The sequence below is a fragment of the Rhinopithecus roxellana genome, chromosome 13 (genome assembly GCF_007565055.1).
Source record: "Rhinopithecus roxellana isolate Shanxi Qingling chromosome 13, ASM756505v1, whole genome shotgun sequence".
NCBI classification, from domain to species: Eukaryota; Metazoa; Chordata; class Mammalia; order Primates; family Cercopithecidae; genus Rhinopithecus; species Rhinopithecus roxellana.
The window spans coordinates 69,582,352-69,602,601 of NC_044561.1; the positions used below are offsets into that span (position 1 = coordinate 69,582,352).

At 59.4% G+C, this 20,250-nt stretch overlaps 2 protein-coding genes and 1 long non-coding RNA gene across 11 annotated transcripts; 2 read left to right on the forward strand and 1 right to left on the reverse strand.

Annotated features, from left to right (window-relative positions):
• Positions 1-738: 738 nt before the first annotated feature.
• LOC115892708 lies at positions 739-4,537 on the forward strand. The gene is made up of 3 exons (XR_004052603.1): positions 739-2,178; positions 2,274-4,021; positions 4,398-4,537. It is a non-coding gene; the product is annotated as an uncharacterized LOC115892708 (long non-coding RNA).
• OPRL1 (opioid related nociceptin receptor 1) lies at positions 2,451-20,245 on the reverse strand. 9 transcript variants are annotated; one of them, XM_010365264.2, is made up of 8 exons: positions 19,484-19,855; positions 14,005-14,141; positions 13,533-13,627; positions 13,150-13,276; positions 9,026-9,328; positions 8,193-8,458; positions 4,943-5,298; positions 2,452-4,822 (listed from the first exon to the last, which is right to left on the reverse strand). In XM_010365264.2, the coding sequence occupies exons 6-8, from the start codon at positions 8,423-8,425 to the stop codon at positions 4,299-4,301; spliced, it is 1,113 nt and encodes a 370-aa protein (XP_010363566.1). In that variant the 5' UTR covers positions 8,426-8,458; positions 9,026-9,328; positions 13,150-13,276; positions 13,533-13,627; positions 14,005-14,141; positions 19,484-19,855; the 3' UTR covers positions 2,452-4,298. The 9 variants fall into 9 exon arrangements, with proteins under 9 accessions (XP_030770205.1, XP_030770206.1, XP_030770204.1 ...); XM_030914345.1 differs by lacking the exon at positions 19,484-19,855 and adding an exon at positions 19,966-20,245 and having other exon boundaries at positions 2,451-5,298; XM_030914346.1 differs by having other exon boundaries at positions 2,451-5,298; positions 9,026-9,198; positions 19,484-19,853.
• Positions 15,725-16,679, forward strand: LKAAEAR1 (LKAAEAR motif containing 1). The gene is made up of 3 exons (XM_010365295.2): positions 15,725-16,259; positions 16,349-16,471; positions 16,561-16,679. Exons 1-3 carry the CDS (start codon positions 15,858-15,860, stop codon positions 16,618-16,620), a joined length of 585 nt encoding a protein of 194 aa, XP_010363597.1. The 5' UTR covers positions 15,725-15,857; the 3' UTR covers positions 16,621-16,679.
• Positions 20,246-20,250: the final 5 nt, after the last annotated feature.

The following is a 20,250-nucleotide window of genomic DNA, read 5'->3' on the forward strand; positions in this document are numbered from 1 at the left end:
GGCTGGTCTCAAACTCCTGGGCTCAAGTGATCCTCCTGCCTCAGCCTCCCAAAGTGCTGGGATTACAGGCATGAGCCCAGCCTGTGGACAATTTTTAAGCCACCACCAACACCCACACCGCAGGAAGAACAAGCTGTCCCTGGATTTGTTTCCTGGCTGCGCTGCAGTCACACCTCGCAAAGCAGCAGCCTGTTACTGCGCCCGCGCGCTGTTACTGCGCCCCGGAGCCCCTTGAGGAGACAAGTGAGACTGTTTCCCAGACACCCGCTCCAAGCCCGCTCCAAGCCAGGTGTGAGGCGTAATGAGCGAGTGAACAATGAGGGGCGGGCAGGAGAGGCTGGGGAGTGGGAGTGTGCGCAGGCAGGGCTGAGAGTGAGCCCCACGGGGTGGGGGGAGGGGCGGGGGCGCTGACGGAGGCCAGGGCGAGGCCCCCACAGCCCTCAGGGCCGAGGTCTCCCACCCGGCCCCCAGTTTGCCCTCTGGCCCCAGCGGGCCATCTCTGCTGCAGAGAAAGCGCCAACCAGGATTCCTGCAAAGAACCCAGACCCCTTCTGACCTCGGGCGGCTCCTGTCCCCATCCACAGTCCAGCAATGGGATCCTCAGCTTCTTCTCGGGGACGAGGCAGATCAGGCACAGCCACAGGGTCTGCAGACCACCGCCCAGCCAGGGAGCAGCAGAGGACCCCCGAGGACTGGGGAGGCCCCAGCCAGCCAGGAGGGAGGGGCGGGTGGGCGGACCTCCGGACACCGGGCGGGGTGGGCGCGGGGCAGGGGCCACACTGAGCGGCTCAGCCCGCCACGTCTGCACGCTCTGGGCTCCTGGTCCCAGGGACAGCCTGGCCCCGCCACCCACCGTCAGACCCCGCTAGCGACCGCGGTTCCCACCGCCGCGCCCTGGGGCCCGAGGCTCGGCCCGCGTGAGCCCACAGCGCCCCCTGGCGGGAGGGTCCGACGCCGCCGCTGAACCCCGGCCCTCCTGCGGTCGGACAGGACCCGGACCCTTCCGGGCGCCCCAGCCGTCCCCACAACCCCACAAAGAGGGTCCTGAGGTCTCCTTTGCACAGGGAAGTTAACTGAGGCTCAGAAAAGCCAGGCGACTTGACCAAGCCCAACAGCAGAGGTGGGTTGGGGGAGCCGGGGGCTGGAGAGGAGACCCAGGGTGCAGTCAGAGGAGGGGTGGGGTGAGCTAGGGAGCTGGTCAGCCTCCAACAGCCCCCAACTCCTCCTACGGCCCCTGGCCCCTGTCTGGCCGGCTCCTTCTGGAAGACACTAGCTGTGGGCTTAGCCCTGGATCCACACCCACCCGAGGACAGGACAGCACCACGTGTGAGCCTCTTCCACCAAGCCCACACCATCTCCCGGGCCCAAGGGCAGGGTAACTACCCCGGTGCAGCCTGTCCCTCCCAAATTGTCCCTTGATGCTAAATTTTTGCTTTAATGGCAATGTGTTTGTTATGAACTATTTGTGTTCCTCCAAAATTCGTATTTTGAAATCCCACCCGCCAAGCTGATGGTATCAGGAGAAGGGGGCCTTTGGGAGATGACAGGTCATGGCGGTGGAGTCCTCCTGAATGGGATGAGTGCCTTTAGGAAACAGACGCTCTCGAGCTCTCAAACCCATGTCATGATATAGTGAGAAGACGGCCCTCTACGGCCTGGGAGCGGGTCTCTCCCAGAACCTGACTGTGCCTGCACCTCATCTCTGATCTCCAGCCTCCAGAACCGTGAGAAATAAACGTCTGTTGTTTCTATTGCCATTGGATCTATGGTACTTTGCTACAGCAGTCCAGGATAAGACAGTGTCTGTCATTCAAACCTATATAAAACCCTACAGAACTTACCCATCCGCCCATACCCTAGAGACAAGCCCTTGGCCTGGAGTGTGCCGGTGCCCACCCTCCAAAGCTGCTCTGTTTTGCAGGTCAGCCTGGGCTGCACTGGGCCAAACAGGAACCAGGAGGCAGATGTCCATGGCAAGAGTGTGCCCAGCCCCAGAGGAGGCTGTCTGCTCATCCTTCACCAAAACTCCCCTCAGATCTGCTCTAGGAAGGGGAAATGAGTAGAAGCAGGGGTTCTTCTGAGATGAAATAGGGGGAAGAAAACCCTGCAGCCTGGGTGGGAGCAGCCTCCTCCCACTGGATCCTCAGGAAACCTCTCTTTCCAAGGGGCAGGGGAGAGGTGCGGCCATCGGTTATTTAGGGAGAAACTGTGTGTGCTGAAGAAAAGAGAATAGCCCGGCCAACACACCGTTAACTGGCTTCAACTCTCCCCAGGGTTCCAGCCTCCTGGAGGACCCTTCACTGAGGACAGAGCCCAGCCTGTTGAGCAGCACAGGACAAGTGCAAGAACTCAGCCTAAACCCCATAGCCTCCTCCCACTCACGTGCTAATCCCAGAAAAGTCACCCCAAAAGCAAATCCCCAGGTGGCAGAAGCCAGAAACACCTGTTATGAAGAGTACCCAGACAGTGAGCAGGTGTTTATTAGGGTCCTTTTTCATTACCCCAGAGACAGACCCAGGGCTGGCTGCGTGCACAGGAAGTAACGCTTGCCACATGCATAAATACGTGAAGATGCACATTACGTCAGCACAGAGTCACAAAACACTTAGCCTTGGCAAGAAAACACTGTAGCTAGGCAGCTCCCATTCTCAGAGACTCCTGCCACAGATGTCACGGAGACAGCATGGGCCTCCCCAGGGACAGTCCCCATGGCCTAGACTCCCCAGAGCTGGAGGAGCAGCCCAGGCTCTGTGGTGAGATGGCCATCACTTACTGTTCTTGGCAGGAGCCTAAGGTTACCTGGCCAAAGTCTTGATGGAAAAAATGAGTTTTTTCAATGTTCCAGGTCTTTTAATAGTTCGTCTGTAGGAAGTGCATTTGCAAAGTCACCAACCTGCAGCTTCCATCTCTAGACCAGGAACGGTGATTCTCTGGTTGACCACAGCAGGACATCCCCTGAGGTACACAGACCCCCTCCCACCCCCACAGTGTTCTCGCAGCCACCACAGCGCTTGCAGTTTGGCTCAAGCAAGCCCTGGCAAGCCCCACCCCTCATGCTGGCTCTGCTGTGAAGCTATCCTCTCGTCGGGCAGCAAGTTCAGGCCCTACGCAGAGCCATCCTGAGGCTTGTAAATGAAGCAGGCGTCATCAGAGCAGGACTCCGCTGTGGTCACCGGCTTCTCCTTCCACACAGCTTCCCCTGCAACACAGCTTCCCCAAAACACTGCACGGCCACTGACCTCCGGCTTCAAGCAAAGGAGAGGCTGTGAGGGGAGCCCTGGGAGGATGTGGAGACCCCCAGAGAATCTTCTCCCACCCTGCTCCAAACAACAGTCAAGACCAGGAAAATGAGGCCTCTACTTTGTGAACAACAGAGCCGCCCATGTGGTCACACGGCGTCTTCCTCCTGAGACACCCACCACACACCGAGAAGCAGAGCTCGGTTGACGGTCCACAGCATGACAGTTCATTGCACTACTGGAGGGAATGGGCCAGGGCCTCCCGTTGGTCTCCTGAAGGGAAATGGGGGTTGGACCCAGAGCCAAGCTGCAGTCAGGGATGAGGCCTGCACCGTGCAGCACACAGGAAACCTTCAGAGGTGCGGCTGGCAGCTCAGGGTCTGCAGCCAAGGACGGCCAGCCCACCTGGACACTCTCCTGGGGTGGCCCTGGCTGCACAGGTGGAGTCAGAACAGGCAAGTCCTCCTGGTGGCAGCTCCAAGCTCAGGGCAAGTCCCACCCCAAAGAAAAGCTGCCTGTTGGACTTCCCGGGCAGCGCCAAGCCTGTCCAGCTGCCCTGAGGAGACGTCCCAGGGCTGAAGGCAGCTGGAGCCCTGCCATGCAAACAGCACACAGCACGTAGGGTGCATAGGATGACACAGCCGCTGCTCCTCCTCTGGGTGTGCGCCCACCCAGGGTTCTGCCAACACAGCAGCAGAGAGGCCAAGAGTCATGTGAAGCACGGGCAGCGAGGGGCACGGGCTCCAGTCACGGCCATCCAGCAGCACGGCAGCTGCTTCCAGGTAGGTCTTTGTGTCACCTCAGCCCTGCACCAGGAGGGCAGCTTTAGTCTGTCTGGGGCCATGGAGGTAGCCCTAATGCTGTGACCTGTCCCATGATGTCACTAGGTCCTCCTCTGGGACCAAGTGTCCCTGGCCCACAGGGAAAAGCCCATCCAAGGCTCTGGATGCTCAGGGCTCAGGGTGTGTCAGCCTAGAGAGCAGTGACCTGTGTGAGCTCCGTGTTGGGCGTAGATGGGCTCTGCGGGCTGACGGGCACCATAGGCAGGTCCACGCCTAGTCACGCCGGCCGCGGTACCGTCTCAGAGGTCTTGCAGGCCAGGGCCACATCTTTGGCGATGCTGCGCACGCGGTCAGACACCTGTACCTCCCGGCGCAGGGCAGAGGCACAGCAGAACTTGCGGAAGCAGGCCTTGAAGTTCTCATCCAGGAAGGCATAGAGGATGGGGTTGAGGCAGCTGTTGACGTAGCCCAGGGCTGTGCAGAAGCGTAGGATGGCCACGGCAGTCTCGCTGCCTGGCTGCACTCCCAGCCCTTGGACCAGCACAAAGACCTGGACAGGCGTCCAGCAGCCCACAAACACAGCCACCACCACCAGCACCAGCCGAGTGATGCGCCGCAAGTTCCGGTCCTTCTCCCGGGAGCCTGAGAGCAGGCGGACTCCGCGGAGCCTCCGGATCATGAGGCTGTAGCAGACGGAGATGATGAGCACGGGGATGATGAAGGAGAAGAGGAAGATGCAGACAGCAAACACAGGGCCCCAGTAGTCCTGTGGGGTAGGGATCTCCACCAGGCACTCGATCTCTGCAGGGAGAGAAGTGGGGTCAGAGTGGGCCCAGGAGACGTGGAGGGCAAGTGGGCCCAGAGGAGCCACCCAGGAGCCGTGGAGAGTCTGGTGAGGGGAGGAGGGGACACCCCACTGACCTTCATCCTCGACCTGTGCCGAGCCCATGATGGCAACAGGAACACCAACAACAGAGGCCAGGGCCCAGATGGCCACATTGACAGCCTGGGCTTTGCTGGATGTGCGGACGTCGAGGGCGCGGATGGGGTGGCAGATGGCTACGTAGCGATCCACACTCATGGCAGTCAGGGTGAAGGTGCTGGTGAACATGTTGTAGTAGTCAATGGCAATGACTGTCTTGCACAGGGCATTCCCAAACGGCCAGAAGCCCAGGAGGATGTCTGTGCCCTGGAAGGGCAGTGTCAGCAGGACCAGAGTGTCTGCCAGGGCCAGGTTAAAGATGTAAATATTGGTGGCTGTCTTCATTTTGGTGTGCCTGAAGAGTAGAGGGAGAAGAAAGGCTTCACTTGGCTATGCTGGCTGGACCGGGCAGCAAAGGGCAAGGGGCTCATCTTGGCCACCACAAGCTACACTGGCCCTGAGTCCCTTAACATCAGAGTTCCCATGGGGGCTTGGTAAGTGACTGCTCCTGGACCCAACCTGAGACTCACTGAGTCAGTCTCAGGGGATGGAACCTGGCATCAGACATCTTCACCAGCTCTTCAAGTGACTCTGACATATACAGAAGGATTCCAAGCCTTAAACATGAGTCTACTTTAGAGGGGTCAGGGGATGTAGGGTGCCAGAACACACCCCAGACTCTGCACGGGAGCAAAGGGTTAGAGCCCTAAGGGAAAAAGCCTACTCTCCTTGCTTTTGAGTCCCCTTCGAGACCCTTCACAGACTCAAATGCTGACCCTACAGTTGCCAGAGGTTTCTGAGAGCTCCGGAATCTATAAGAACATACCAAAAGGCTTCCAAGTCCACCCTGCTATCTAGCAACGGAGACAGAAAATGGTGACAGGGACAGGAGGGATGCTAATAAGGTATGATTGTATCCAAGCACCTGAAAAGGTGCTGGAAAGGGCTGGGAAAGTTGTTGGTGGTTAATAAATTTTTGTTAAATAAGTTAATGGCTGTAATATTTGGTGGGGGATTATGGTGGTGGTGGTGGTGATGATGGTAGTGATCATGGTGGTGGTGGTGGTGATGATGGTGGTGGTGATAGAGAGGATGGTGATGGGGATGAACGTGATGTGATGGTGATGATGGTGATGATGATGATGATGAACGTGATGGTGGTGGTGGTGATGGTGGTGATAGTGGTGATGGTGATGATGGTGTCACGTGATGGTGATGACTGTGATGGTGATGGTGGCGGCGGTATTGGCAGTGGCAGCAGCACCCGAGATGACACTATTCTGTGTCAGTTTAGCTGCCTCAAGGAAATAAGGGGCTCAGTTCTGCCTCTTAGAGAGGGATTATGAATAAGCACAAAGAGGCCGCAATTACGAAGAGAAAACAACGACGACAATGATTATGGCAAATACCTGTGCCAAGCTCTTCGGGGGAATTTATGTCATTGAAGATTTACAAAAATGCTGCTTTGATCCCCACTCTATAGAGGAAGAAACTGAGGCTGAGAGGATTTATGTTGTTTTTTTAAGGCCTTAGACCTGGTAAAAAGCAGAGCAGGGCTCAGAACGGAGTGTTTCTGACTCCTGGGATGGTCACCCCAGCCCACTGGCTCACAACATGCTGCCTCTTGGGCCAGTGTGGCCACAGCAGCCCCTGAGCATCGCTCTCTCTCAGGACTCTGCCGAGCAGCGTGGCCTTCCCTGCCTGCTCTACTCCAAGAAGTGCCTCTGAGAGATCGAATGCCTCAGTGCAGAGGAGAAACACAGCAGAGAAGCGATAACAGCCGGAAAGGTACTCAAGCACAGGGACTGCCCCAGGCCGCCGCACTCCTCAGCCAGTGACACGCCAGCCAGCCACGAAGGGACCTGCACATCACAGAGCAACCTCCGTGGAGCCTCCCTTAGGAGTCAGCTCTGGGGACGGGCAGCTGTTCTTCCCACTCTCTCGTCTGACCACGCATCACCTGCACACACACACACACACACACACACGTGGCTACATGGTCCACCTTGCTCACTTTCCAGATGGGAAAAACAAGGCCCAGAGGGGAACAGCTTTTCTCAGGGACACTAAGAGGACAGGGCTGGGATAGTGGCAGCTTGAACACCCCACTACCCTGTCCTGCCTCTACCTACATAACACCTCTGGTTGGGACCCTTTGGGGTTATAAGGAGGGAACAGTTGCTTTAGAGCCCTGGGCACTGTCTTCAGAACCGCCTTTTTCTGGGTCCAGGCAAATATCCTGGACCAATAAGAAACCTCATTCCAGCTGTCAGTCATCTTCCTGCTAAAGCACCACCCATAAACCCCCACTGCCTGAAGAACAGTGCCCCCGCACTGCCCCCGCACTGCCCCCGCACTGCCCCCCGCACTGCCCCCGCACTGCCCCCGCACTGCCCCCGCACTGCCCCCCGCACTGCCCCCGCACTGCCCCCGCACTGCCCCCCGCACTGCCCCCCGCACTGCCCCCGCACTGCCCCCCGCACTGCCCCCCGCACTGCCCCCGCACTGCCCCCTGCACTGCCCCCGCACTGCCCCCCGCACTGCCCCCCGCACTGCCCCCGCACTGCCCCCCGCACTGCCCCCCGCACTGTCCCCGCACTGCCCCCCGCACTGCCCCCGCACTGCCCCCCGCACTGCCCCCCGCACTGCCCCCGCACTGCCACCCGCACTGCCCCCGCACTGCCACCCGCACTGCCCCCCGCACTGCCCCCGCACTGCCCCCACACTGCTCCCTCAACCTCAACTATCAGCTGCCCTCTCTTTGGCCCCTACAAATTTTCCCATCTCTGAGCACCAACAGATCATGGGCTCAGCCACACACACCTGCCATAAGCAGGAGCCCTGGAACCTGAGAAGGGGTTTCAGGACTGTCCCAGCACCAGCCCCTGCGCCTCCCTTCACCCATCTGGGGAATGGGCTGAAAAGAGCCTCTCACTGGGTTGCTGTGTGGTCTCATAAGGTCATTCAAGCAGACAGCTGGATACAGAGCCTGGTCCACAGCTCAAACCAGGGGTCAGGGTGGTGACGCCTCTTCCTGGGACAGAGTGGGGTGGGCCAGGGCCAGCCCCCTCCCCTCCCCTCCCTGGGGCCTCAGGACTGACCCTGCCTCCTGGACAGGGTCCAACAAATTGAATGGGGGAAGCAGGAAATCAACACCTGCTCAGGCCCGTCCAGAACAGCCTCCGCCTCAGCTTGCCCCTCTGCAGCTGTGTGGGACTCAACAGACAGGAACCTCGTGGCCCAGCCTACCTGAGGATGACGTACATGACGAGGCAGTTCCCCAGGAGCCCCCCGACACACACGGCCAGGTAGAGCCCCACGATGGTGACCTTGAGCCCGAGGGGCAGGAAGGCGCTGTGACTAGCATTGAGCAGCAGATGCGGAGGCAGCAGACTGTGGTTGGGACTGAGGAGGGACAGGTTGCCCTGAAGGTGGCTGCCGTAGATAACCTCCCAGAATGGGGCGGGGAAGAGAGGCTCCATGCCACTGCCCTGCAAATCCACTCAGTGCAGCACCTGGGACAGAGCACAGACAAGTGGCTGCAGTGCCAGACACACGCCCAGCCGAGGCCTCACAACCCAGCACGTGCAGCGCAGCAGGCACGTGGACCCCCACACTGGGCGGGCACAGACACTGAGGTACACGGGCACACACAGAACACACAGGCACACATGCACATGCAGGGGCACATGGAGACACGAGGACACAAAGACACACATGCACCCGCAAGGACACAGTCTCATTCGGTTTAGAGACTCACATACAGGCTGCCTGGCAGCAGTTACACCCCAGGACACTGTCCACCCGCAGGGACTTAGGAACACACAGCCACTCGTGTGTTCACAGGCACAGGGATGCAGGGACACAAGTCACACACACAGACACACAGAAATGTCCAAACCTGCCCTCATGCACACACAGGCACAAAAGAGACAGACACACCCAGAAACGCCTGGGACCCAGCCTTCCTCCTGGGAGCACAGCTTCCTCCTGCTCCCCCGCCCTGCTTTGCTGCAGTCTGTCCACAGGACCCCCACCCAACCTCCAGCTCCCACCCGACCTCCAGCGGCTCAGGTCCTTACCTCTGCAGCCTCCTTGGGAGCTGGGACCACCGTGGAGACCCCCACCCTCAGCCAGCTGGCAGTCTGGCACAGGTGCAGAGCAGGGTAGAAGAGGCCCAGCCACCACTCGCCTCAGTACAAGATCTTCTCAGCAGACGCCAGACCAGACGCAGCAGCAGAGTGAGCCCGGCAGCCTGAAGCAGAGGGGAGGAGGAGGAGGAGGAGGAGGCTGCAGCTCCAGAGGGGGAGGGGCTACGCAGGCTGGAGGAGTGGGGGGGCTGCGGAAAGGTGGGTCACCGTGCCCAGGGCTGCGCCGGCCCCACACTGAAAGGGGACAGACACACAGACAGAGATGAACAAGGAGGCTCGGACCCACAGACCCCAGACGGAGACGCACACACAGGCCAGGATACATGCACAGAGATGCCCATGGGTTCACAGACACAGGAGTAGAGACACAGGACAGAGACACACAAGGACACACAGACTCACACCCAGGGACGGAGTCTCAGGGAGACACGCACGGACATGTTCACAGACTCGGACACACAGACACAGGGCCACGACTCACACAGAGATACAGCCTTGGACAGACTGGCCAGGACCCTGCATCTGGGCTCCCAGCACCCCGAAATGCCCCCACCTGGCCAGCTCTTGGCAGATCAAAGCTTCATTGTAAACATGCAGGCAAGATGCTGGGGTCCAGGACACGGCACTGGCCCGGCACCTACTGTGTGCTCCTGGAGCTCAGTCACCCCACTGTACCCGGCCACTGCTAGAGCATGAAGCCTCAGAGGTGTGAGGCCGTCCATCAGAGTGTCAGACACAGGGTTGAAATGCCAAGGGCACCTCTGCCACAGCTGGGTCCCAGATCAATGCCTGAGCATCACTCCCTCAGACAGGCCCCTGGCACCCACACAGCTGAACAGTTCCTTTACAGGTGCCTCCTTCTCAGCTCAGGGTCCCATGCCTGATCCACTGAGATGAAAGGTCACAGGCCAAGGCTGTCTGGGTGACCCCTGAGCTGAATCACCAGCTCCCACCCGGTCATGGGGTCGTACTTCCTGCATGAGCTTTGAAGGAGAACCAGACCTGTCCCCACACAGCTCAGACCCTGCTCAGAGCACCTTCTCCAAGAGTGGGGACCTGGTTGCTAGGCAACTGGCAGCAGGGTTGCTAGGATACCTGGCAAATCAGGAGAGGATGGGACAGGCAGATGCCCCAGGACCCAGCATCCCTCACTGTCCCCCAGGACTTATCCCTGCATCTTCATGGCAACCAAGACTCAGGGACACGTGTGAAGGCACGGGCACGTCAACAGAGACACTCAAGGGACACATGGGGACACATATTCCTGCAAACACACAAACAGATGCCCAGACAGGCATACAGGTGAACACACAGAGACATGGGTACACACTCAGAAATGCAGACATTCACAGGGATGCACAAACACATCAAACACACAGGCCACACGTGCAAGATGACGCCAAGGTGCACACAGGCACATGGGTAGACCTAGAGCGTGCATGGACACCTTCGGGAACAGGCAGACACAGGCCAAGGCCCTCCGACACCCAGAGGACCCACACATGCACAAACAGGCTCTCTAGGCAAAGCTCAAGGATGAGCCCCCTGACCTCAGGAGCCGAGAGGGGGCAGGAATCCAGGCAGGCTTGGACTCCTGCAGTCCCCCACCCCAGCTGGGCTCACTAAGGTCTGAGCAGGAGACCCTAGACCCTCCTACCCCAGCTTCCTGAGCCTGCCTCCCAGCCTGGGACCCAGCCTGGGCACTGCAGGCACTGAGGGTGGGCAGAGCAGATGCCTTGTAAGGGAAGGAGACAAAGAAGCCCCACCTCATGTCCCCAGCCCAGGAACCAGTGTCAGAGGCCAGGGCAGAGTGCGGGACACAGGCACCTCATCCCTGCTACTGCAGACATCTCTCCCTCAGCATGTCTGCCTGCCACCTGGGTCACCCCCAAAACTTCCTCCCTACAGCCAGAGAGGGGGAGGATGAGGGGCTGAGATGGGGAGGAGGAGGAAAGGGAAAGGAGGGGGGAGGAAGTATGGAGAGATCAAGAGGGAGGATGGGTAAGGAAGGAGGGAGAAGGGGGAGGAAAACACATTGGGGATAGAAGGAGGACAGGAAGAAAGGAGGGGAGATGAGGTCTGACCTAGCTCCCTGACTCCCACCTCTTTTGACCCCAAGCCTTCTCACCCAGCAATAGCAACCAGCCACCTGCACCCCCACCAAGGCAGCTCCCAGCTCTGCCTTGCCTGGCCTTTCAGGAGTCAATAGAGACCTCAACTCCCTTTGTGGGAGCCGTTCAGTGTCCAGCAGAAGGCAGTGGCCTCCCCAGTCCAGTTGTTCACAATCTTTAATGTGTTCCCTTGAACTTCCTGTGTGTTCTGTGTCATCCTGCCCTGACATGCTCATAACCGTAGAACCCGGGACAGCTCCTCTCTCCCTTGTGCCCGCTGCAAACCACCTGCACAGACCCTGGCACCCTGAACAGCCTAGACCCCCTGCACAAAACCTGCCCCCCACCCACATAGACCCTGGCCCCCTGATACAGACCCTGCCCCCTGCATTGACCCTGTGCACCTGCCTGCACACAACCTGCTCCCCCTGCAAAGATCCTGCCCCCTTGCAAAGACCCTGGCTACTCTGCACAGATCTTGGCCACTCTGCACAGACCCTGGCCTCCCTGCACACATCCTACCCCTTGCGCAGATCCTGACCACACCTGCAAAGATCTAGTCCCCCCAAACCCCGGCACAGACTGTGCCCCCACCCCACAGAGATGCTATCCCCCTGCATAGATCTTGGTCCCTCTGTACAGATCCTGCTGTCCCTGGACAGGTCCTGTCCCCCCACTCCCTTGAACAGACACTGACTCCCAATGTAGATCCTACCCACTGCACAGATCCTGGCCCCGCTGCAAAGATTCTGCACCCCACACAGATTCTGTCACCTCCTAAAAGTCCTCACTGCAGAGACTCTTGCCCCCATGCAGAGATCCTGGCCTCGATGCATGATCCTGGCTCCCTGTGCAGATCCCGGCCCCTTGCATGGATCCTGCCCCATCCCAGCCAGCTCCAGTCCTACCTCCTCCAAGAAGCCTGCCCCAGGACCCCCAGCCCTCGGAACTTTCCTAACTTGGCCATGATTAAGTAATACGGCTGCGGCCGGGCGCGGTGGCTCAAGCCTGTAATCCCAGCACTTTGGGAGGCCGAGACGGGCGGATCACGAGGTCAGGAGATCGAGACCATCCTGGCTAACACGGTGAAACCCCGTCTCTACTAAAAATACAAAAAAAAAAAAACTAGCCGGGTGAAGTGGCGGGCGCCTGTAGTCCCAGCTACTCGGGAGGCTGAGGCAGGAGAATGGCGTAAACTCGGGAGGCGGAGCTTGCAGTGAGCTGAGATCTGGCCACTGCACTCCAGTCCGGGCGACAGAGCGAGACTCCGCCTCAAAAAAAAAAAAAAAAAAAAAAGTAATACGGCTGCCAGCCTAGGCCTGTGAGCTCTGGTCTCAGCAGGCATCCTCTGAGAGCATGGTCAATGGACCCAGCAGAGACCCGCAGGAGACAGGCGCCTGGCCCCTCACAGGCACAGTCCTAGAGGAAAGGACAGGCCTGGTCACCTGGCCAGGGAGTGACCAGGTGTGACATTGACTATGGTCCCTGGGGTTGGCAGGGGCCCAGCCCCAGACCCAGAAGGGCTCCCACAGAGGAGAGCTGGCGGTGCAGATGAAACGGCCCAGGTTTCTCTAGACCCCCAATAGAGTCCTGCCCTCCCCCAGTCTGCCAAGGATGGGGCGGTCTCTCCAGAAGGGGGAAGGTAGAATCAGGTCCTATATGGAACATATATGTCACGCAAGAGATAGCAAGAGACACATGTTATACGAGAGAGCAAGACAACCTCAAACACACACGTCCTAAGCAGGCAAAACAATAGGCGAGGATACTAGGGATAGCCCAAGACATGATACAATGACACATGAACAACAGCACAGAACTTGCGTCCACAAATGACGGTTAAAGCCTGACACAGGCTGCTCTTGAAGCTCCTGGGTATTTGGGCAGGCCTAGGTTCCGGGGTGAGATTCACACCCCCTCACCAGGCAAACACACACACCTCACCTTCATCCAGTGACTCAGAATCAGCAAACGCCAGGCAGCAGCTGGAGCACTGTCCTTCGTCCTCACCACTCCCATCCCCAGGGCAGGCACAGTCTACCCCCTCCTTCCACAGGTTCACCACCCTGGGCTGGCCAAGTACAAGAATCAAAGCAGAGGGTCTGGAAGCCCCACACAGAGCAGCCATCCCCTGGGGAAGCCAGTCACCAGGCCATACATTTGTACTATTAAAAAAGTGAAAGAATTTTAACAATTCTGGGTTTCATCAAAATAAACTACTTTGTCCTTGTGATCTTAACGTTACAAAATTTATATACAATGACAAAAAAATTGAGTTGTAGCTTCTCAATATAATGTTAAACTTTGTAGTCATTAATAAAGCTTACTAATTTGACTTGAAGGTTCATTGTCAGGCCTTGGCAGGAATAAACATGCTTTTAGATCTCAGCATTTCCGTTAGCCCTTGAAAAACACGTGACTCCTGGGGACAGAAACAGATGGGAGGTGTTGGCCTGCTGGGTCCCTCACAGTTCCTGGACCCCAAACACACAGAGAACGCCTCCCTCCCTGAAGAACTGGAAATGTGTGGAGAAACGGCAGGGGTGAGGACTGTGAGCCAGGTAGGTCCTGGGAGAACCTGCTGGGAATTATGGACTAGGGGGTGTCAAGGTTTTCCAGTCCTATTAAAACAGAAGAAGGTTACAAGCCCCTTCGTGCAGAACAGAAGAACATTCCCTTACTCCCTGCATTAACTCCCCTACAAACACCAAGAGCCAGAAAGTGCCCCACCCATGTTCCCCTGGCCCAGACCCAGGGAAGCTGAGAGGATGGCCCAGGTCCCTGTCTCAAAGGACTCACCCCTATGGGAGGACAAAGGCTGCCGGGAGGAAACAGCTGCTGGTGAGCATCCCTACGCAGTCACTGCTGCTTCCAGAAAACAAGGACCTTCCTCAAGCCAGGCTGGTGCTGCAGCCCAGGCAGGACCCCAAAGGCACCTGCAGGAGGGGAGGGAACAGCACCAGGAAGCAGTAAAAGCTTGAGGGCTGGAAGGATGGGCCTAGCCATAGGATGGGGTGCCAGCTCTAGGACAAAGGGCTGAATGTCAAAGTTTACCCACCCAACAGCCTCCTGCCAAAAGGCCAGAACCTCAGCTAAGACCCTGCTTCTCAGCTAGGACAGCCCTACTCCCAGACTCCCAGGTTCCAAGCTCCCAGCAAGGTGCCCCAGCGGCAGGTCTGTGAATGTAGAGAGTACAGACATCTCATGGAAGTAATAGATACGTAACAGACTGGGCTTTATGCACTAATCTTTGCCTAGTTTAAACTGTTGAATAAGCATGTGAAATTAGTAAATTCTAGAACACACTTATGAAGAAATTATAAAATGATTAGTTAATTGAGAATTAGTTACAAAATAAAGGAATGCACAAATAGATTTCCAAAATCTAGTACCTAGGACCCAAGATCCCAAGACACAGGGTTCAGCAAAACCCAGCTCTGGTCCTGGGGAACACCTGGACCCCTGAGACCCCAAACTTGCCCTAGAAGAGGTGAGGGGTCCTGAGTTCTGCCCCATTATCCCTTTCTGTGAACACCAGTGGCTGGGGCCAGGGCCCCCTGCCCATCAGAAAGGAATGGGCCTGAACCACAAAGGTCTCCTCATAGCCGAGGGCCCCACCCACAAAACTAACCCCAAAGACCCCTCAAACCAGGAACCTGGGCCCACAACCCCTAGGATGGCGAGTCTGCCGCCGCCTGGAAAGGACGCTCACCCAAGCTGGAGAAGCCGGCTCTACGCCTCTATGCCCGGATGGCCCCTATGAGGGGCGCGTCCACGCCCAGGCTCTAACCCAGGGCCCTCCGGAGGGGACCCCGCCCCCTGCCACGACCCGTCCCACCTGGTCGAGGGAGGGACAGGACTCCGGTTGCTGGGCAACCGCGTCAAAAAGCCCCAGAGAGTCTGGGCTACGCGGAGGTTCTACCGACCAGAGAAGGCAGCAAGTAGGTGCTGTGGGGACCAAGAGGTGGGGACTAGGCCTCGGCTGCTGGAGCTAAGGAGGGGCGGGGGCGTTAGCAGCCGCTGGGGCTGGTAGTGGCTCTGCCTCTGGCACAGCGAGCCCGGCCCTGGCTGGACAAGGTGGCAGATGTAGGCTGGGGCCAGGAAGCAAGGAGCCAGCTGGACTTTTGGACCCTCCCTCCTCTGTCACCTGACCCCTAGGCCCTGCTCCCCACAACCATCTAGGCCCCGAAGGGGAAGAGCCAACTGTCTGGTGGGAGACCCTGACTGTCAGGGACCGCAGACATAGGGGCACAACGAAGGTCCCCCAGGCGTCACCTAGAGGTCTCCATGTGGCGTCCACCCTGGCAGGGCCTGAGATCAACTCGGGGGGGGTCTCAGCAGTTTCTCAATTCAAACAGAACAGTCCATAGGGTAGGAAAGATATTTCCCACAACTGAGTTGATCAGAAAGTTCTAGTAGACTGCAGGACTGAGCAGGATCAGCTGATGGCAGAGCTGCTGGGGACGTGCGCTCGGGAGAGGGAGAGCGCCTGGGCAAAGCTCAGAGGCTGGGGGTGCGGGACTCAAAACCCACTGCGGAGAGCCCAGCGGGCGGGAGCTGGGGCGCACGGTGGGGCCCTGCCGAGGGCGGGAAGGGCCCGGTGCCAGCCCCGGCTCCGACGGGACGCCCTCTTCCCACCGCAGGGCGGGAGGATGCCGCCGCCAGCGAAGGAGGGCCGGCGCAAGGAACCGCGGGAGCGAGGCGGCAAGAGCGCGCCAGGCGCGGCGCGGGGTGAGGGGCGCGCCAAGTGGGCGCCCGCGACAGAGCCCCCCAAGCCGGGCTGGGCCCTGACGCCGCAGGGGCTAGCGGCCATGCTCCCTGCGCAGCGTCACCGCCATCTGCTCTTCGGCGACCTGCTGGAGGACGTGGGCGCGGCGGCCTCCACCTTCCCGTGCGGGTCGGCGGAGCCGGGATACCGCATGCCCGACCCGCGCACGTGGACGCAGCCGCTCGAGCTGCCCGCCGAGCGCCAGAACCGGCTCCTCGGCGTACTCAAGGCGGCGGAGGCCCGCGGGCGAGTCCGCGCCCTGCGGCTGCGCTACACCCGCATGCGGGTGAGGTGGGGGCAGGAGTGAGGAGGGGCGCCCCCGGGAGCGTGGAGCCGGGCGGGGCGGGGCGCGCTCAGCGACCCCGGGCCTGGCAGGCCGAGGAGATCGCGCTGCTCATCCAGCGGCAGAAGTCCGCGCGCGCCGCCATCCGGCTGGAGCTGTTCCTGCCGCCGCAGCTGAAGCCCACGCGGATCCCGGACCCCCTGGACCGCCAAGAGGTGCAGACAAGCCCGGGTAGGGGCGGGAAGAGGGGAGGGGGCCCCGCCCGCCTCCGCACACGCCGGGCCCCAGCCTCTCTCCCCGGCAGCGGAGGCGCGTGGAGACCATCCTGGAGGAGAACGTGGATGGCAGCATCTTCCCGCGGTGACGGCGACCCAGAGTGTGCGACGCGCCCCAACCTCCCACATAAAGTTACAATTCTCCGAAGGCTCTCTGGTCTTTCTGCTGCCGCTCCCCAGGACCCCCGAGGGAAGCGGGGAGTATGGACGCTGCCTCTCCCATGCACCTCACAGACATCAGGGTACAGAGAGTGGGGCCTCTCCCAAAAAAGTGGGGAGACGCAAGTGGGTGAGTGTGAAAGTAACAGGCCAGGGACACGCCTACCCCTAATCCCGACCTGCCCCCACTGGCAACGAGGCGTTCTGTGGGTTAATGGGAGGCCCCCAGTCTTGGGGAGGACGAAGAACGAGGCTGTTTCAGCGAGTCACACCCCCAGAAGTAAAGATCCCGAATGCAGGTCATCCCACCAGGGGACCAGGGGGAGGGCTGTGCTGTGGGCAGCGGAAGTGACGAAAGCTGGACTTTGAAGAGGCACCAGCTGTGCCCAGAGGACCAAGAGACTGGGAAAGGGGAACCCCTGATGCCCCCAGACAAAAAACCCACCCTGTGGCCTTCCTTTCCATCCTGAATAGCCTCCTGTGACCCCCTTAATGCCCCACGCCAGACACCCCCCACACACACACACGGAGTAGGAAAGGAAACCACCCCCCTCCCATTCGGACAAACAGGCCCACGACCTACAAAATCCCTGAACTCTGAAAGCCCCGAGGTTTCTGAGCAGACCTTACTTTGCTTTTGTGTGTGTGTGTGTGTGTGTGTGACGGAGTCTCACTCTGTCGCCCAGGCTGGAGTGCAGTGGCGGGATCTCAGCTCACTGCAAGCTCCGCCTCCCAGGTTTAAGCCATTCTCCTGCCTCAGCCTCCGGAGTAGCTGGGACTACAGGCGCCCGCCACCTCGCCCGGCTAGTTTTTTTTTGTATTTTTTTTTAGTAGAGACGGGGTTTCACTGTGTTCGCCAGGATGGTCTCGATCTCCTGACCTCGTGATCCGCCCGTCTCGGCCTCCCAAAGTGCTGGGATTACAGGCCTGAGCCACCGCACCCGGCCTAGACCTTACTTTTCTCCCTGACATGAGCTCTTTGCAGAACCTGGGGCTTCCCTAGGCCCAGCTTCCTTTTCCTCCCTCCCAGCCCCCTGCCCAGCAGGCTGCACAGAAGCGGGAACTACAGGAACTCAGACAAACCCCTCCTCCTGGCAGGGGGCTCCAGCTGACTGCCTGAAGTCCGGGAGCAGATCTGGAAGGAGGGGCAGAGGTCAGAACTGGGGTCCAGAAGGGTTCCAGCTCAATGGCAGCCAGTGTCTCTCCCCAGCCGCGGCCAGGGGGTGGAGCCCTGCACATTTGCCCCTCAGCCAGCCCTTCTCCCCAAGCACCGGGCACTTTACTCTTTCTGGGCTGTTGCTGCCCTCGGCCTTGACCCAAGCCCAGACTGTATACACAGCTCAGAAGTCAGCTGACAAGGGGAGGACAGAGAGATGGCAGGAGGGGTTTCAGGAAGGGAAGGATAGAGAGGAAGGAGGCCAGGGAGAAGGGGCTTGAGCAGGGGCAGACAGACAAGGAAGGGAGGCAGTCTCTGTCCAGGAGTGGCAGTCACTCACACCCTGATGTACTTGTGACATGTGATGACAGCCAGCCCTGGTGTCCTCTGGCCAAACTCCCTGCAGCCTGGACCTCAGGATTCTGTGTTTTAGGGATTGACTGAGTACCTAGAATGAGTTCATCTACTGGGAGAATCACGTATTATTTCATCATTTCTCTGAGACTCCATTTCATCTTGAAGAAGGGTCTTGGTGCCCCACAGCAGCAAGTGCTCTGAAGGGGATGGGTCACTCTGCATCAGACAGGCAAGAGGGAAGAGGGGCAGAGACAGGCCCAGCACCCATAGAAGGCCAGCAAGACAGTGACCTCAGTGACTGCACCAGGGTCAGGCCAGCACTCAAGCCCTTTGATCCCCATGGAAAGCGGGGGCTCGATGTGCAAAGGAGGCTGGGGAATGGGGCCCAGGACGTTTCTGCATGGCCTGGAGGGATGCCTGCCTGTAGAAAGCTCTATGGGAAAGAAGGCATGTGGTCCAAAGCCCAATATATTGAGGGCTGTGAGGGGGCAGAGGGTCCTGGGTTCAAATCCCACCTCCACCATCAACTGCCCAGCTCACCTGGCTCCACCCATGGACTTCAGGGATGCTCTGTGCCGGGGGGCAGAAGCCAGGGGAGTGGAGAGCAGGCCCAAGGGGCCAGAGGAGATGGGGGAATGATTGGGGGGTTGTAGAGTGACCCGAGGGGGCAGGGAGGGCACTGACCTTCACCCACTGCCAGCTGCCCACACCTGCAGCGGAGACAACAGGCCAGCTCAGCGGGGTCAGCTGGTTGTGCGTGGCCTGGACCAGGTGCTGGCCCATCTTCATTGAGCTTCCCTGACCTCACCTGTGCCCACCTCTTAGGAGTGTTATTTGGGCTGAATAAGAAGCAGCCTGCCTCTTGTCCCTATGGACTTCCTGGCCCCTGCCTTTGCTTGCCTGACCTGACAACATGGCAGTCACAGGGTTCTGCAATCAAGTCAGCCAGGCCTCTGGGTACAGCTTCGAGAGCCAGTCTGTCCTCCAGGGCCCTCTGACCTCTGACCTCCCCCTTCAGGCCCTCGCCCCCTCAGCAGCGCAACACCCTCCCCTCCTCAGCCCTCCCGCCCCTCACTCAGGCCTTCCCTGCCTGCTCCCCACAACTCACTCTACGCCCCTAGCATCAGATCCAGGCCCATCTATGTTGCTGGCTTCCGGTCCCACTGCCTGGCCCACAGGGGCACCCAGGTACTGATACTTGTCCATTGAATGAGGAACACAAGTAAAATCTCCCTTTCCACCCCTCAGAGTTCTGTGAAGGTGTAAGGTGTGCACCTGACCTGTGCAATTGGAAGGCATTTGATGAACAGGACCCTGACACGGGGAGCTATCCGGGTCGAGTGCTTGTGCTGGGTAGGACGGGAGCTGCACACAGCTGGGCCCGGGGAGGGGCGGGGGGCACAGATGCTCTGCAGACACTTCCGGAGCAGGGTCAGGGCCACCCTGACACTAGGCCAAAGCATGCTGCGATAAGAAGCCTGACCCACGTCTGTACCGAGTCATAAAGGATGAGAAGAGTCGGCCAAAGGGACAGGGCGTTCGTGGCAAAGGGGAGAGTGTGGCTTTAAGCTGTAGGACATCTTGGGACCCACGGGTCAGCAGGGACTCTGCCAGGCCCCGCAGGAGACATTCGGCATGACTCCGGATGCACGAACCCGCACCCCCAGTTCTCCCCAGCCCCGCAGCACAGGAATCTCCCCCTTCCTTGGGAACCCCCCACAGCACGACAGGCTCTTAACCCAGTTTTACAGACGAAGCTCACGGAGGCGAGGGGTGGGCCGGGCTGGCGTGCCCGCCGATCGGTCCTTTCCAGCAGCCTCCTCTTTCCCAAGCAGGGCGAGCAGCATATGGGGCCCCGCTCTCCTGCCTCCACACTGGAGCGTCGTGGAAGTCCCACACGATAGAGCAAGGCAGGAATGGCCCCGCCGAGCAGAGTCGGGGCCGCGGCCACACCCCCATCTACCACCGTGCAGCTCCGTCGGCCCGGGAGCCAGGGCTCCACTACGAGCACCTCAACTCTCCGGGCCACCCCCAGGCGACTGTGGGG

Bases quoted from the DNA above. Each gene is read 5' to 3' on its own strand.
- OPRL1 (XM_030914345.1), bottom strand. From the start codon at position 8,425: ATGGAGCCTCTCTTCCCCGCCCCATTCTGGGAGGTTATCTACGGCAGC. The intron at 5,299-8,192 runs GTAGGCTGGGCC...TCTACTCTTCAG, and splicing joins GTCATGTACGTCATCCTCAG to GCACACCAAAATGAAGACAG.
- LKAAEAR1 (XM_010365295.2), top strand. From the start codon at position 15,858: ATGCCGCCGCCAGCGAAGGAGGGCCGGCGCAAGGAACCGCGGGAGCGA. The intron at 16,260-16,348 runs GTGAGGTGGGGG...CGGGCCTGGCAG, and splicing joins TGCGCTACACCCGCATGCGG to GCCGAGGAGATCGCGCTGCT. The intron at 16,472-16,560 runs GTGCAGACAAGC...TCTCCCCGGCAG, and splicing joins ACCCCCTGGACCGCCAAGAG to CGGAGGCGCGTGGAGACCAT.